Source organism: Bactrocera latifrons, unplaced genomic scaffold (assembly GCF_001853355.1).
Source record: "Bactrocera latifrons isolate USDA-ARS-PBARC rearing strain unplaced genomic scaffold, ASM185335v1 scaffold_49, whole genome shotgun sequence".
Taxonomy (NCBI): domain Eukaryota; kingdom Metazoa; phylum Arthropoda; class Insecta; order Diptera; family Tephritidae; genus Bactrocera; species Bactrocera latifrons.
The window spans coordinates 536,066-554,078 of NW_017537145.1; the positions used below are offsets into that span (position 1 = coordinate 536,066).

General features: G+C 40.7%; 1 protein-coding gene across 1 annotated transcript in view; it reads left to right on the forward strand.

Annotated features, from left to right (window-relative positions):
* LOC108973537 (transcription factor hamlet) overlaps positions 1–17,811 on the forward strand; it is a 34,475-nt gene extending 16,664 nt beyond the window's left edge. Inside the window, exons 4-7 of the mRNA XM_018940880.1 lie at positions 1,087–1,243; positions 6,011–6,167; positions 14,574–15,656; positions 15,731–17,811. Coding sequence (XP_018796425.1) covers positions 1,087–1,243; positions 6,011–6,167; positions 14,574–15,656; positions 15,731–16,987 — 2,654 coding nt within the window. The 3' untranslated portion in view covers positions 16,988–17,811. The remainder of the gene's footprint in view (positions 1–1,086; positions 1,244–6,010; positions 6,168–14,573; positions 15,657–15,730) is intronic.
* Positions 17,812–18,013: the final 202 nt, after the last annotated feature.

The window sequence follows — 18,013 nt, forward strand, 5'->3', positions numbered from 1 at the left end:
ATTTGGAACTTTAAGCATATTTTTCATTCATAACTAATTTTCTATATTGTATTTAGATGCTTACTAGCTTGAGGTAGTTTTTTGAAGTCTTCCAAATTAAAATTTGGTATTAATTTAAATATTAAAAAATCAAATAATACGTAAATAAATTTTTGATTTTTTCGATATATATATATATTCGATATATTTTCGATTGATTTTATATATATATTTATTATATTTAGTATTCCCCAAGCCGCTCATTTCGGTATGCAACTTTCAACTTTGTCCAAGCCGCACTAAATAATAGTAATATCAAGACTATACCATCAGCGGTACAGCCCATGGCTGCCCCATTAGAATTAAAAGGCATCCTGTTACGCGAAACAAAAAGACAATAACAGTAAAAATAATAATGTTAACAATAACAACAGCTGTTGGTTCAGTGATTTTATCGCSGGTGTATTCATTAAAAGTGGCGCGGCCATTGCACTAGCTACGAGCTAYCAGCTAGCTGCTGGACCAAACGCCAGAAGTGGTACAGTGGYCTAGTGCTCCGAACTGCTCACCCACGTAACAGTGGCGTATGCTGTTGTGTTGTTGTTGTCCGACACACAGCGTTCGATTTGATGGCGAGTACAAAAGCGGTGCTACTTGTTGTTGTGGTTGGTAGCCGACAATTTGGTAGTTTTTTTCACGCCAGCTAGTCAGTAGGCGTCCGCCACGCTGGTCAATTGACCTTTGATGAGCCCAAAATTACAGCTGCAACTGGTAATTTCCTGCGGTTGTGGTGCCCGGTGGCGTTGCAGTAAGTACGTCGCCACAAACTCATGCCACAAGGCAGCTGATGCTGTGGCGTTGTTTTGCGGCGAAGWTGCCGCGGTGTAGCGCGGTTGTTAACGTGGCTTTTGCTGCCACCGTGGCGCTCATAAATCATTTGCCGCAAGCGCGGCGACCGCTACTGGGCTCCAAGTAGGCCGGCCGCATGCATGTAATGASCATTGTACTGCCGAAATGTATGTCAATAATTTTATTGTTGTTGTGTTTTTTTTATGAATGTTACACTTTGGTATTATTCGCCTATTTAACTATTTCTTTTATTTTCAGGATCTCTCTACAGTGGCGGCAACACCACAGGCGACGACGAGTACAACCGTGAGCGTTCGTTTAGCGAGAAAGCGGATTGCCTTGATTTGACCGACGACGAAAACGGTTTCGACATACGTTGTGAAGTTTGTGATAAAACATTTCCGGAACTAGACGAGTGCGTAATTCTTTTGACTATATTTTTAGAGTTTATTTTTTTTGAAATATTATTTAATTTCGGGCTAAAAGAGATCAAATCAGAATATTTCTTTAAAAATAGGGTTAGGAATATGTTTTGTAAACTTTTTATTCACGATCCGTTTGCGAGATATGACGAGAAACTTTTCGTCAAACTCAACTTGCATATAGGCCTACATAAAATATTGATTATTTTGTTGCTWTGAACCATAAACCATGACAAATTTKGTGAAGCTATCTTGTCAAATAAAGAAGTTTTCCGTAAAAGAACATAACATAGTGGTCCGATATCGGCGGTCCCGACAAATAAGCAGTTTCTTGGGGAGAAAAAGACGTCTGCAAAATTTCAGTTCGATGTCTCATGTTTGGTGGACTAGTTAGAGTATATATAGATAGACGATTAAACGGACATGCCTGAATCGACTCAGYTTGTCACGCTGTTAATTTCTATATTTTTTTATAAAGTATCTTGAATTTCATTTTGGGTGTTACCAACGTCGAGGCATACTTAGTATAGCCAGTTCAGGGCATAATAATAAACACAAGCTTAAGACAATAAACTTAATCAATTCAACAAAGAGCGATAGTTTAACTGGTAGGCATGAAATATTTTTGAAATTATTAGTTCTCACTTAACTCAACCTCAACCCGCGCACTTACGGCACACTCCACCAAGGGCTTAACCCCACCGTTATGCAATTTATTTCTCTACTGAAGTGTACTATGATTATCGCAATCAATTGGATTGTGTTGATAATTAATATAACCCTTTGCATTTCTAAGGCCAATAAGCAATAGACATCAGATAAAGCAGTTCACAATTGTATTTATGTTCAGCTTGTTAAGAAGTAACTGTTAATAATAGAGGACTATAGCTGCCAATCGATTGCTTAATCGAATTATCGCTGTTAATTACACCAGCCGTATGTGTCATCAGTGATAATGAGGCAGCAATTAAATGTGTCAATCTAACGGTAAACTTATGAGTAACTACAATACACTTTTAGATAAATATTAGGTATATTAGCGGCTATTTAGTTTGACCTTGACTACCCACTTCTGAAAAAATTCCTTCCTTTTTCCTACTATCTGCATTTCTTCATGGTTCACTTGCTGTCTTATGAGCTTGGTTGCTCTCTTCATGTTTTAAGCAAGTGGCACAATTTGGGTAGGTAAATACTGGACGGGGTTCAATAAAATTAAACGATTTAGTTTTATTATTACAAATGGARRAAATAAATTAAAAAAAAGACCTTTACAAAACCTCACATATTTAAAAAAAAGTTCTTGGTCCTGGAATACAGTCGACAAATTTAATTCTCTAAGACCTGTAGACATGCTTTCTTTAAGCACTTAGCTGTAGAGGGAARAAGGAATGTATTTCAACTGAACTCACTCCTGAATTTGAAGTATCTGTTCGGTTTTTCATGTACTTACTAAAGAGTCGTATCATCAGTTAAACCTTAATATTTAAAAGCTTTTGAGCGAAATGCTGCCGCACATCAACTAGTAAAAGCGCTTAAAAGTTAAGGGGTACACCTCGCTCGTTTCATTCGAACTTCGGAGAATACACATAACTAGCACCAACAACAATAACCATGTGAGGAGTTCTTTTGGTCCAAAAAAAAAAATGTTTTGTTTAGGCTATATTATGTTTGTAAATTTCAGAGATCTTATAAAATACCTTAAATTTTCATTGTACGAGTATGTTTGGTCGTAATAATAGTCCACTTGTGCTATTCGTCGAATTGTTGAAAACTTCAAGAGTACATTTTCCTTACATAATGTTCAATTGCCAATAAGGCAAAAAATTAAAGTAATAAAAATATTGCTGCTATTCAGGSAAGTGTTGCTGAAGACCGCAATTTGTCGATTCCTAGACGTTCTCAAGCATTGGGGCTCACCACTGTATACGTCGTGAATCTGCTGATTTTGCCCTTAAACAACGTGAAAATGATAACGATTAATCTTCTTCTATGAGGCTAAGTTTCATCTGAGTGGTTCGGTTATTAAACAAAACTGTCGATACTGGTGTGAAGAAAACACAATTTATTCATGAACAAACATTACATTCACATACATTGACAGTTCGGTGTTGTTTTTGGTCTGGAAGAATTATCGGTTCGTACTTCTTTCGAAATGAAGCTGGTGGAGGCGTTACTGCCGATGTAGAGCGATGATAACCAACTTTTATGACCACAATTGGAAGAAGTTGACTTTGAGGCAATACATGGTTCCAACAAGATGGCGCTGCGTGCCACACAGCACGTGGAACAAGCGTATTATTGCGAGAAAAGTTTGGAGATTCGATTATTTCAAAAAATTGTGATATTGATGGCCTCCAAGAAGTTGTTATTTAACACGATTAGACTACTTCTCGTGGAGTTTTTTCAAGTCATAGATCCTTAATAATAAACTAGACTGTTTTAAAGCTTTAGAAGTCAATATTGAACTTGCTATTCATGAGTGGAGCTCAGTTAAATAATGTTATATTCGGCACTTAATTATATGGATTGCACTTCACATTGAATTTTAAAACATTTGAAATTCTTAGCAACTTGTTTGGCAAAGAAATCATCATATCATTATCCTGTATAACGTCCGTCTGTATAAAACAAAGTAGCCAGTATTTAAGATATCGATCAGAAATTCTTAAACATTTGTGGCAACGACCGATATCGGACCTTCACCTTTCTTGATATGAAGGTTGAGGTTTTGACATAATATGCCCAGTGAGCCACTTTGGTAAGCAGAACTGGGGCTGTGGGATGAACCAAATTTAATGTTACGGTGTGTAGATGGTATAAATATATGTATAATAAAGTGATTGAAAGTAAAACTTTTTCATTTGATATTTGGATGCCTTATTGTTCGTGGCAACGGCGGCTTCTGCGAAAAAGTTGTTAAGATCGAGTAACTATGGTATATATGGAGCTCCCACACAAACTGGCCGATGTAAAGAATCGTTTATATTTGTAAAGGGTATTATGGTGTAGGTGCGGTGCAACCAAAGTTAACATCTTTTCTTACCTTGCTTTGACACAAAATTGTCACCCGAACTATTTACAACAATAAAAATAGTGCTATAAATCCATACCGCTCATTAACATTGCTAATCACTTTATTTGCCCACAACATATTTCTCCAATTAACACAAAGAACTCAACAACTTGGTAAAMAACGGTGAATTGTCAAGCAAATTGAAATGCAAATATTTGTACGGGAAAGTGATAAAATGTTGGCGTTTGTTTGAAGACACCCCTGAGTGTCTTCCAATTCGAGTGGAATTAAGTTTTCGTGTGTAAGCGCCGTTGTGTTGCTAAGCGTTGGAGTACACGAGCTTATTTGCGCGACAGTTAAAGTCAATTGTTGAAGTGTTGATATATTTACATGCCACCGCACATACATACGCACACATATGCAGTGATTGAGCGCGGCTGAGCACGACGGGCACACAAGCACAATTGAAATACTGATTTGTTTGCACAGTCAGTTGAACTCATGCGCGCCTAGCTGGTCACTGTGCCACCKCTGCCGCACGTGTAATATGGTAAAATATATACTAAGTGTTTATGTGGAAAGTRGAGTAATGTGCAGCAGGATGTTTCATCTGGGCGCCGGACGGCCCTTCGTGTGCACGGCTAATGCATATTTTAGATTTTGTGACATTATTAAATGAGCAAGTGCGACGGCACGCAACAGATAGCTCGCCATGTCACTTCATAACACAGGGAACGCATGGCCTTCAGCACCACTGGAGGTAACATAGATGTGGCAGGTCCTTTCATTGATATTTTCTCCATTATAGAATAGCAAACACCAGCACAAAATAATATTTTTATTCAAGCAAAGTTAGCGCCAACAGACAAACGCTGAATTTTACCTGAGCGCCACATCCCCAAAGCGTTCAGTAATGCAAAACAAAAAACAATAAAGAAAAACACTGAGAACGCCCCACTTGAGAAGCGCGCTGAACACACCACAAATGCCTTCGTAAGTACGCGCTCGTATGTCCATTATTTGCTTGATTATCGCCGCGTTCCCGTCATCCTTTTTGTTGGCGCTCTTATCTGATATTTGTCGTGCACTCATTCATTTTGATGTACATGCAAACCGCCCAAGCAAGGCAAATAAAATCAAACAACAACGCCTTCAGCCACTCAACACCCACGCGCGCACAAACCCATGCACTCACATAGCACACGCCTTTTGTAAGCGCCGCCGCGTAGTATGCTTGTATTTGCCTATTGACATATGCTACCTCATTACGCGCGGTACTCCAACCAACACCTAACCAACAGCGCAGCGCGCCCCACTCGTTGAACGCCCGTGCGCGATAAGCATCTTCGTTCGTCAAATTGTGAGTGTTTATATTTCGAATATGAGCGTTATGACGCTGTGTGTGTGTGAGTGCACATGCACATCAAGGACACAAATCCTGACGTTTCTGTTGTGCATGGCTTCGAACAGCTGCGCTCGCAAAGCGATTTCGGCCAGGATTGTACATATTAGAGCAGCGCGATCGTATCGCACATTAAATATTGAACATCATTTGGCTAATTGTTGACAGGCGAACCGGTAGACAAATATTTAGAGCACATTTATCATGATTATTACATATGTAGCATAGCATAGTAATGTATTTATTATCTATTTGAGCTGCCTTTTCAGATATTTTTGGTTTTTTATTTAATTATACATTTTTATTAAAACTTGCAAGTTTCTAATTTCGAATTTTATTTTCTAGGTTGGACCATCATTTGGTTGCTAAGCACTCGTTTCGTAAAGACGAGTTTCCCTGTGAGTTGTGCAACAAGCCATTTTGTCATCGTCCTTTATTACTGAAGCATCGCGCCTTAGAGCACAACGAAGTTCGAAAGTATCCCTGTGAGAATTGCCCAAAGGTAAGTTTGAAATATATATTATATTTCATATATATTTCATAAGATCGTTTATTAGTTGCCATCAAATTTATAAAATTTAAAAGCAAGCGATTGTAATAAATTGTATAAAGTTTGGATAGAAAGATTTGAGATTAGCTATCTTATTAACTATGAAATGGTTAGGTGGGTTTCAGAGGTACAAATAAAAAGTAATTTTACGATTTTTTTTAATAAACGTAATCGTATATTTGAAAAATATAATATGTTATATCAAAGGTATATGTTTGAACAATATCTGCTGAAATTTCGATACAAAAATGTTGAAAATTCCGCCGTTGAGACCACATTTCCCTGGTCGTCTCTCAAAAAAGTGCTCTCGCCGTGGACAGCATAACTTATTATTGGTTCATATAAAATTAAAAAACTAAGCATAAATCTCGTTTTTGAACGTAGGAAATAAAAAAATAKTAAAATTGTGCTTCTTTTCTCGGACTTTGAACAAAAAACTCATTTTTGGTCAAATTTTCGGCATTTTTTGGTCAGAAAAATAAGTTGTAATGAAACAAGAAAAAATTCTTCCTTCAATAACTAGATAATATTATTTCAAAAACGTGTACACAATACGAACTAAATCGGTCGATAACTTTTCGAGAAATCGTGTCCACCGACTTCAAAAACACAATTTCGAGAAAAACGCGTTTAAAGACAGGGCAAGTTCTTAAGKCTGTATCTCCGAAATTATTACTCAAMTCAACTTTAAAAGTTAGGACTATATTCTAGAGGTAATGCAGAATTTAATAAAGCAAACAAAAAAAAAATCGATATTTGGAAATTTTCAAACTCACCTAACCCCTGAAGGGATCACGTTGGTCTACCTCCTTATTTAAACAACTCGTTATAGTTTCATTTAAATTTAGTTTTAATTTTGCTTAAATTTTTTTGGATTTTTTGGTTTGTTCATTATTAAATTTTTTTGTATTATCAACAGTTTAACGAACGTTCTGGTTAGCATTCGGGTTTGCATTCGGAGTTCAACTAACTGGTTATTCACTTCGAAGCCGTAATGCAGGCGAGCCAATATTCTGGTGTGGGGGTAAATAATCGTAATGGATGAGAGCAGAATCTCCAAAGTGTGACGCTTTTTGGTAGCTTTCCTTTGTTACCTCTTAAGGATGTACTTCCTTTCATCGGCTGCTGAAATTATGATATCGGACTCTAATACTCTTCTCTCGCCTGACTGAGATATGTCCATAATGCATACCATTTGAGAAAATTGCTCTGGATTAGGACTGTGAAATCAAATGGTTCTTGCGAAATGTTTTGTCATTGTCACTGCGTTTTGTTTAKTGAAAACCGTCTTCAAGAAAAATTGCCTTCGTCAGATTGGCAGATAGGCCAAAATTAAATCCACAGCCACTYTTCATTAAAGTAGAAGAACCTAACACTGAATCATCTTGAACTATCAAACATTCGTACCATCATTTCGTTCGTGTCGCCACTAACCCACAATAAAAATAACCAGCCGCAACTGTCATTCTTGTTTCTTCCCTTAAATCAGAATTTCTTTAAAATTTTACAAATACTTTGATAGGCCTTTCTATTGCCAAAGTTCTCTGCATTGTTTATTTCTTCTTTCACATTATCCTCGACTGAATTTGGGAGCTGTTCGCTTTATCCAAATCCGTTGTAGCTCTCATAGGTTGCTCGGTTGAAGCYTCAGGGCACAATCTTGCAGTTTCTAATACGATTTATTTACAAAATCCCTAACTTCAATTMTTCTATGCCATTACAACTGAATATCGGTCTGGGCTGAGAACACAAAACTTGGCCAGTTGCCGCGATCTTTYGCTAGTTTACGTTAATTGTATATCAGAAATGCAGACAGGTCGAGTGCACTTAGAACTTTCATTGGAACCATGAGCCCTCTTACTTTCGACAACCATTTCGATTCGAAGAAGCTTTTCGTTGATCATCTTTTATGCGAACAATATGGCCTTCGTAGCATCTCGATTGTATATTGCGTATAATTATTTTCGGTGAATAGTTCCCTCAATTGCTCAAATGTTTTCTTTTTTTAGTTCGTCATCAACTATGCTTTTAAGCCATATAATAGGATGGGAATGATAAGAGACTTATAGAGCGTAATTTTTGTTTGTCGAGAGGGAGAGAGCAATTGAGAAGCAGACTTAATTGCTTACSAGTCCCAAAGTGGCATCGATTTGCAAGAGTTAGATTATTGATGGCTTGGAATATTGGTGGAATTTATGCTGGATCTGAGATATGCAAAGTTCTTAATTTTTTCAAATTTATAGCAACCAACAGTGATGAAGTTCCAAAAGCTAGGAGCCTTTGTACCGGGCCTCCATACATTATACTTTGTCTTGCCMTCGTTCACCACAACACCAGGCTGATGCTGTTGTAGCGACTGAATTTCTCCGAGTTGACAGTACTTGGCCAGAGCAAAATCCGGGTCTGCTCCAGTTACGTAGACCCGACAGTCGTGGGAATGACCAACCACCTCTTCTTTATCACTTCTTTTGCCTTCACTTAGCCGCATTTATTATGATTACTTAGAATATAATTACGCAGCTAAATCTTTCGTTGTAACTGAGGCCTTTACTAGTTTCATTATCAGAAATCKTGAACACGCGTCTACTTATGGTTGTATTTAATAAGCGTACCACGTGCTYATGTCCTTGTAAAMYACAGCGCACAGTGCGGTAGCCAACAGTAGTTGATCATTTGTATGTACATTAGTCAATCTGCGAAATAGCCATAAGCGCGAGCAAATTTCTAGCAAGTGGCAAATGAAGCTGCGGCTCGGGCCCGCGGCTGTCAGCTCAGACGTGTTTTGCCGCTCAAACGAAAGAGATTGTCCGGTCAGTGTGTGGCATTGTAGAGTAGTGCGCCGCACCCCGTGCTAGCTCACCTGTGCGTCGTATACGGTTGCTTGTTGTTGACTTTGAAGAGACTCCGCCTCGTCCATTTATCTTCTTTGTGACAATCTTGCGCCTCGCAGCAACAACACACCCTTGCCCTGAGCCATGTATRCCTAGGTGTTGCGTTATGTAGCGGAATACGTTTTCAACAAATCCAAGATTACATAGCATGCGTTAATTTTTCAAAAGCAGGACGGTGCTGGCGGTGGGATGGGGGCTCAAATAAGAAAAGAAAATAGTACAATGAATAAGATAAAAATTAATGGAATGTCACGGTGCTTAATGCTTAAAGTGCGAAGATTGATCAACCAGCGCCAAAATGAAACAGTTAAGGCAAATCAACAACAACAACACTAATAACAAACAGACCTGAACGACCAGCATGATTGCTAACAGTGTTTAGGAGGAGGGGCGTAGTGGGGACGCCATTTCGAATCGTAGCAACGACAAATGTCAAAATCATTGATTTCATTACAATGTGGCATTTAACAAAGTAACGCATAARACGCGCAACAATAAAGCGCTGGAGAATTGTTAGTGAAAAAAAGTATACTCGCACTATAAATTTATGAGCGATGAGGTGCTGCGCTGCCAACGCCGCTGCCAACGTCGCCGTGTTGATAATGCGGATGATAAAATACTTTTGATTTCTAGTAGATCAATAGCCGGCGGCCACTTACTTTTGAATTACCACTAAAACGAAATACAACAAGAAGAAAACAAAAAAAAAGATTAACAACAATAACAACAATTGTAACTTGAATAACAACAAACCCCATGAAAACAAAAAAAAAAAAACGCTACACCAAATTGAACGCAAAAAAAGCAGACTCGAAATAGAAAATCTCAATGCATTGTTTGAATATCAAAAATAACTCGAAAATGGAAAAAAATGTCGAAAATTAGACAAAAGAAAAATGAGTTTGAAATATTCAAAATCAGGGCGTGTACTCAACCAAAGTACTTAAAGTGTGGTAATGATCAAATTTGGAGCTGTGACGTCCGCCCGCACACTTCAAAAAGGTCGAAAGGTGTAAATAAAACAAAAAACGCGAACGTTATTGAGCACTTGCCACGATTGATGGTGAACTATGAAAATAGACACATGCATATACGTACATAAAGCGGCAGCTGGAATTAAACGGAAATTGAACGCTGTCGCACTGCAAGCTAAGAAATGTTGTCCTTAACTTGGCCTTAGCGACATCTGTTAGATTTGGAAAATTTTTTTATTGAGAAAAACTCGAAACTAATTCACCGTTAGACTGTTGTTTGACTTTTCGAAACTAGGTACCCCTTCAAAAAAGGAAAATTTTATTGGAAATGCTAAAAATAAAGTTTGATAATAAAAGTTTCCAACGGGACCCCATTTATGGGGTTACATGGGTTTCCTCGAGCAAAATGCAGCATTTACAAAGTTTTTTGTATTAAGGTGTATGAAACATTAAAAATTTTAATCAAATTTTTTAATATACCAAGAAAGCATATTCTAAAGAGTTTTTTGGAAAATTTCTAAAGATAATATTCGAAACTCTGAAATTTTTGGCTGTTTCTTCAAAGGAAGGTGAAGTAAAAAAGATAAGTGTTTTGTTTAAGATCACAAACTGGGTATTCGACGAAGAGAAAGTAGTATGGAGTATAGAGAAAGAGTTTGTTTCAAATTTTGTATTTCTAACCACATTTCGTGTGCGGAATCGAAAATACAACCCCGCGAAAGGTACAAAGCTTTCAACGACGGTCGCGAAATTGTTGAGTCATGCCTTCTTCTGAGCGACCTTCGACTTCTTTAACTGTTGAAAATATTACAAAAGTGAAGGATATTGTGCATGAAGTGTTAGGGATGATCTCGACATCTCTCGCGAAACTGTTTGCATGCCTTTAGTGGATATTTTGGGTATGAAACACGTTCTAGCTCGACTCGTCCCGATAATTTTTTTCCAAAAAGAGTACTGTAAACAGGTCTCTTTGGTCCAAAAATGCAATGTATAATATATATCAACCACCACATTCATCAGATTTGGTTTTGTGTGGTTTTTTCTTGTTTCTTAAACTAAACTCGGCGCTCCGTCGAGAAAAATTCGTTTAAAGTTTCAAGTGACTATAGAGCTGAACCGCAAGAAATGTTATAGCAAGAAATGAGACAAAACAATTTTGACTTTCTGAAGCCCTGAAGCCCACGTAAGCCTTCAAGCACAGTTAAACGATTTTCCTGCTGGGCCGCCGGTCAATTTGATGCACAATGCAACACATCAACAACGCAATCGAAACGACAGCAAGCCACATCATAACTACACACTAACGCACACATATCAGCTGGGTTAAGTGTGGAGATTCGGTTTGCATGTCGATCGAATTGTGGGTCATTAGCAGTAAGTAGGTTCTCAGTGGTTGGAAACGTCTTGAAATATGCTTTTAATGGCTGACAAGCAGCGGCAAGTTGTGGTTAGGCGGCATGCAACTAAACATGATTTGTGTTTTGCTACTTTACCGATCGATCGATCGATCAAAGCAACGTTCGTTGTTGCAGCAGCGGATGGTCGCCAGGTTACAGTTACGCAGCCATTACAGTTATGGGCGCATTGTGATGAGCCTACGGTGCGCGTGACTGTGCCACGCCACGGTAATTGTTTCAGTAGTTAACGTGTCGTATACATTGTATACGCCGATTGATCGTGCCACAAAATGAGCACAACTCCGAAGATACACCCGCAAYGCGTAAGCAGACAATAGCGTGAACTTATTAAGTCGCAAGGCTGATCAATTGTTGGGTTGATCGATCTTGCATGGTCATTTCAGAAATTAAAAAACTATTTCTTTCAAATGCTCATCAAGTGTAGGCTTTGTAAGCGCTACTTAGGCGCGTTAGCATATGTAATGCTAGGCGAGCACTTTCAKATTTCAATGCATTTTCTTGGAAACACTGACTTAGTATGCTCGAAGACGAGGAGGTGACAAAGCAGCAAATTGAAAATGTCGAAATAAAARGCAGAGTAGGTGCATACGAAAAATTCTAAAATTCTCAGTTTTTGGAGCTGCACTTCGCGGTTAGATAGCGTTGGCGCTGCATTCGTTTCGTTGAAGAATTCGGAATACGTCATGTCAATGCAAGCCCAAACGAACACGCTGCTTGCAGTTGTGGAGCAGCTTCAGCGCAGTAATGCTACTTTGTGCTAAGCAGTCGACGGCGGGTGTTGAAGCACCAACCGTGCAGACGGTTGATTTTKTCACACACTGACACAAGCACAGCAGCATAACGAGCGATGGAAGTCGAGTCGGCTGGACGTTTGGTCGCGTCAAATGGCCATCGCAACTCAAAGCTACGCGCATAACTCAAATCAACTTGGCGYAGAACGAACGCAATCAATTCATTTTACGCCATTCACGCTGAACATATCAGCGAGTGCAAAATAAAAGCWAAACAACGCAGCGCCATAATAAATAACAGGCGCTCGAAGTGAGTTTACGTTCAAAAGTGCTTCAGCGAATGCTTCAATCGACTTTACACTAATCCTTTTGATGTTGTTATAGCACGAGCTATTCTTGTTTCGCCATAGAAAAAAATAGTAAAATAAAAATCAAATAAACATACATGCAGAGGAATGAAAGACAACAAACAAAGCCTTCACGGCTTCACGGCTGTACTTCGATCATCCGCCAGCACCGAATCTAATGCGCACAAAGGCACATACTCCAGCGCGCTATAGAAATGTATACGAGCGARCGRACGGACGGACATACAGACAGACRGACAATGACAGGCAGGGAGACATTGCCAGTCAGCCATACAGCTATTGAGGCAGCTAGCGAGTTGGCCAGGCGCGCTGCCAGCCGGTGCCATTATGACAGCATGATTAGGCATAACAGTTTCATAAAAGCAGCAAATCGTGCGCGGGCCCCGTGTCCGTAACGACAACAACAACAATAACAGCAACAGCGAATACMATTGCAAWAACAACGCTTAGCAAAGCGTCCCTTACACGCCCGCGCTTAGCGCAGCAAACAAAAAGTCACAGCTTTGCGTTAGGTGCTGGCTGCGCGGGCGGGCTGCGGCGGCTTAGTGCCAGCGGCAAGCGCAACAAATTCGCGCAAATCTTTCTACAACACATTGCTTGTTGTTGTTGGCTCTTGGCAAATGCYCCGCAAGCAGTGCCGTAATCTACACCTGGCCGCTTTGTTTGTGTCATTCTACCGTCCGCTTCAATAGCGCGGACGGGTTTGCGCCTGCGCACGGCCAAGCGCTGACAAAAAAAAAACTAATATGTGGTGTGACATTTGTTTTCTTATTTATTTTTGAGCGCGACACGGACCAGCGACAATTGTAACAATTGAATGTAATAATTGTGGTGGGTGGCGGCGTTGACGTAACGCGTTGCTCTGCTGGATTTCGGCGCTGCTCTCTTTTGGCACTTGGCAGCGCGCTGAAGTTGCTCTCGTTTATCTCGAAATTTGCGTAATCTTTACCAATGCTTGACTTTGCCATTCTATTATAACTTTTAAGTATATTTGCCATTCAGCATCTGTGTGGTTGTTGCTCCTGCTCAGTCTGCGCACAATTTGCATATGACGCAAATCTGTTTGGGCGCGTATTACCTGTTTCAAGTTTTCGGGTCTTCCGTTTCATTCTCTGGCGTTGATGTTTTGTCACTGCGCTGGCCAACACATTTGTTCTTGCTGCTGAAAACCGTTGGTATGATTGATTAATTTCATTTCAATTTCGATTTTTGCTTTTGTTGCGCTACCATCAAACCACACACACACACACACACACTTTCACTTACCATTTCAAATGGCCAGCCATCAAGCCATGCGCGCTCCAGTCGCGCAGTTGTGATTACCGTTCAAACGGTAGCATGGTCTTAAACGGCTGCAAAGCTGCCACTACTTCGCCTGCTGACTGGCAGCTAATGTGAAAAAAATTTGTAGTGCTCATTTAGGCCTGCCAGTGATGGCGCACTCWATTTCGTCTATCTGTAACATGATTTTGCATTGCCCAACCCCCACTGCAGCTTCCTCAAAGCCTCTCGCCATRCAAACGACGCCACTAACTGCCTCACCCCGTTTCTACGTGCTGCTTYTTTGCCGTTGTCTTGAGCCAAGTACCTTCACTTCGCTTGCCACACTCGCCAACTAGGCRACTGCTCGGCTGAAGTCATATCGCCATCGCTGCTCGTCGTCTCGCATCTCCGCTGTTCGTTTCGCATTGTCTCACACCGAATTTGGCCGCGTCCGTTCTCTGTTACSGTACATTTAAGGTCGCCATATGCTTTTTGATTTCGATTTGACGCTAAGCGTAGCTCATTTTATAATTTTGATCTCTTTTTTCCAATTTTTCGTTGTAGTTGTTTGTACGCTTGTATATTATATTATATTGCTTATACGATTAATCTTGATTGTGTGTGGCAAACTACATACGAACAAGCAGTACTCTGCGTGTACTCCCGTCTCATTTCATCATTTTCATTTTCGTTTCGTTTATTTTTTGGCACAGGTATTTCGTGATCCATCGAATTTACAGCGGCATATTCGTGCCAACCACATCGGTGCCAGAAGTCACGCGTGTCCGGAGTGCGGAAAAACATTTGGTACATCGTCCGGCCTCAAGCAGCATACGCACATCCACTCGTCGGTGAAGCCGTTTCAGTGTGAGGTGTGTTACAAGGCGTATACGCAATTCTCGAATTTATGCCGTCATAAGCGCATGCACGCCGATTGTCGCATGCAAATCAGATGTCCTAAGTGCGGCCAAAGCTTCAGCACGGGTACCTCGTTAACCAAGCACAAGCGTTTTTGTGACCCCACCAACGTGCCGCTGCCACCACAGCCCGTCTCTGCCGGTTCCGGTGTGAATTTGCCACCACATTTGCCGACGCACCAACAGCAAGTCATGCAGTCTCGCGTCTTACAATCGATGAGTGCGGCCGTCGCTGCCGCCACGGGTAATACCAATGGCACAGGCGCTGGTCTGCCAGGTAGTGGCATGTCGCCAGCCGACCATCCGTTCGTGCTGTTTCCGCCGTTCTTTCCGAATTTTCCAACCGCCACCGCCCCCTACGGATTGCCGGGCATATTTCCGTCAAGCTCAGCGCAGGCAACCAACTTCCCGTTCATGTTTCCGAAAACCAATTTGGAAATGTGTATGCTCGGTATGCCGACGCCAAGTGGTCACAATACATTCAGCAGTTTGCCGTCTATGAAAGGTAGACGGCTTCACAATTTGAACGCTGGCGAGAGTATGCGCTCGGGTGACGTATCACCGCCGTCGAGTGAGCACAGCCTAAAGCAATCGAATAGTAATGCTAACGCCACACTAAGTCTAGCCACGGATACTGATGAAAATGGCAAAATACCAACACCACTTGCGCTGACGTTGGCTTGTAATTCACCAAATTTCAATGCCAATCAAAACAGTTTCTCCACACACAATCCAAGTGATGAGGATACCAGTTCGTCTGTGGAACTAAAAATCACACAAAATGATGACGTCGAAGTGCAGGAGCAAGCAGAAGTTGAGGAGCCAGCAGATATGTCAAAGTTTGAGAYCAGCACCAACAAACTTATTGAAGATGATAAGGTAAGCTGAGATAAACCCTACASAAAAGCCACTTGTGCAGCCGTAAAACTAACACTCCTACTCTCTATTTTCAGAAATCGATTGATATAATGAGCACTCCACCGCCCGCAGACCCGTCAGATGAAGAAAACAGCAAAGCCACAAATAGCGCCGCTGCTGCAGAACTGCCACTCGATTTGAGTATTGGTCGCAAGCGCGCACGCACMACCAGCTCCAGTTCAACTGCCGACACACAATCGGTACATAGCGAACGCTCCAGCAACCAGGCCACGCAAGCCGAGCACAAGTCTGATTGCGAGCAACAACCSGAGTCCAACCTAATACGCTCACATCACCAGAAATTACTCAGGCGTTCAAGCCACAAAATATCAAACCGTCGTTGYGAGAAGCTCAATCGTACACCCTCGATTACCGCCTCGCCTGGGCCGACACCATCACCTTCGCCACCCAGCAAAGAGCAAGTGAATTTACTGTCAAACGATGTGAATTCCTCAGCGTCGGCCGACTTTGATTGCTTGCAACCGTTAGAACGAAATCCGCTTTTCTTGGAAGAGATCTATCATCGTTCGCGCACGCTAAACGATATCTTTCCACGCCCGTTTCCTTTTTTAGGGTCAATGGGCGGACGGCCAGCCTTTGATAGAGCATTACAATGCTCTGACATGCCGTTTCCGCCCGAACCGGTTTTTCGCAAAAATCTACTACCTGCCGGTCTCATCGGCAGCATGTTGGCCACGGCCTCCGGCAAAATCAAGGATCGCTACACTTGCAAGTACTGTGGCAAGGTATTTCCGCGTTCAGCCAATTTGACACGTCACGTGCGCACACACACCGGCGAACAGCCCTACACGTGTAAGTACTGCGATCGTGCTTTCAGCATTTCGTCTAACCTGCAACGTCATGTACGCAACATACACAATAAGGAGCGTCCGTTCCGCTGTCATCTGTGCGATCGCTGTTTTGGTCAGCAAACGAATCTCGACCGACATCTGAAGAAACACGAAGCCGACACGAACGGTTTGGGTATTGGTTTCGGYGACTCGCCATCCTCCAATGAGGCCGATCGTGAGGACAACTATCTCGATGAGATACGCTCTTTCATGGGTCAAGGCACATACAGCGAAGAACAGTACACACCGACGAGTATTGGTGGCGCCGAAAACGACACCGACTATGCGGGCAGCGATGCAGACGTGGAGTTGTCCGTCTCGCGTTCATCGTCAGTCGATGCTGTGTTGCCTGTTGGTAGYGGTGAGGATGCCGTGCACGTAAAGCAAGAGCCRTCGGCAGATGCGACGAAAAGCAGCGACGCGGTCGATGTAAGCTCGTAAGCGAACGCGAAAGGTTGCGAAAAGATGCGAAGTGTAGTTTAAAAGTTATTAAGTGTTTTGTGTAAAAATTACACAATTAACGTTCGTTGTCGTTGTGTGGGTGGGAGGCACATATTTCGTAGCGCAGTTGCGCGCTGAGTTCTGTAACGTTTACGTCTATTACGTTAATAGTGATAAAACTGTGCGCATTTGCTCGTGACATACTATCAAACAGCTRTGTTGAAAATATTAGCATAACGAATTTTAAGTGTAGAAATCATAATTGTTGGAYATAAACATACAGTTTCACATACATACATACATGTGTGCGTGTGTGTGGGCGTATGTAGTAATTAGCTGAGCGCATTATATGCAAAGYATCTAAACTACAGTTGTTTTTGTAATAAGTTTTGTTAAATTTACTATAATGTACTATTAAATCTAAATGAATTCTTGATTAGCTAGCAAAAGTCAGGAAAGTTGAAAATCAATTTTTGCTAACAAAAAGTGTAAATTGGGCCTCGCAAGTCCAGTGATTTGCACTCAGCAGTACTTGAAAGCGTCAATAGAGTATTTGTTTAGTTGTAAGTGCCACAAGAAAATATTAAAATTTAAAATTKAAATAAATAAACAAAAWTKCGGAAACAAATGCATAAATCTTAAGTAATTAGCAGACTAAGTAACAAAAGTCACTTGTAAATAAATATGATAATAATGATGAAGGAGGTTAGTTATATGTTTTGAGACAACACGCGCACATAATACAATTATATAAGCAGTATATGAGCAAAAATACGTATGTAAATGTTTAAGTAAATAAATAAAATTTGATTTTTGTAATTTGTAAGCGCAAAGAAATCGTTTAATAAATAAATAAAATAAAATAAAAACAACAACAACGAGACAACGAGACAAACGTTAACTTTGGCGGCAGTGAAGCTTTAATACCGYCTACAGTTTCATTTTTATAGCTTAAGTTTAGAAAAAATATAAAATAAAACTATTATTCTGATTTTGAAAGGTCCGTTTGTATGGCAGCTATATTTT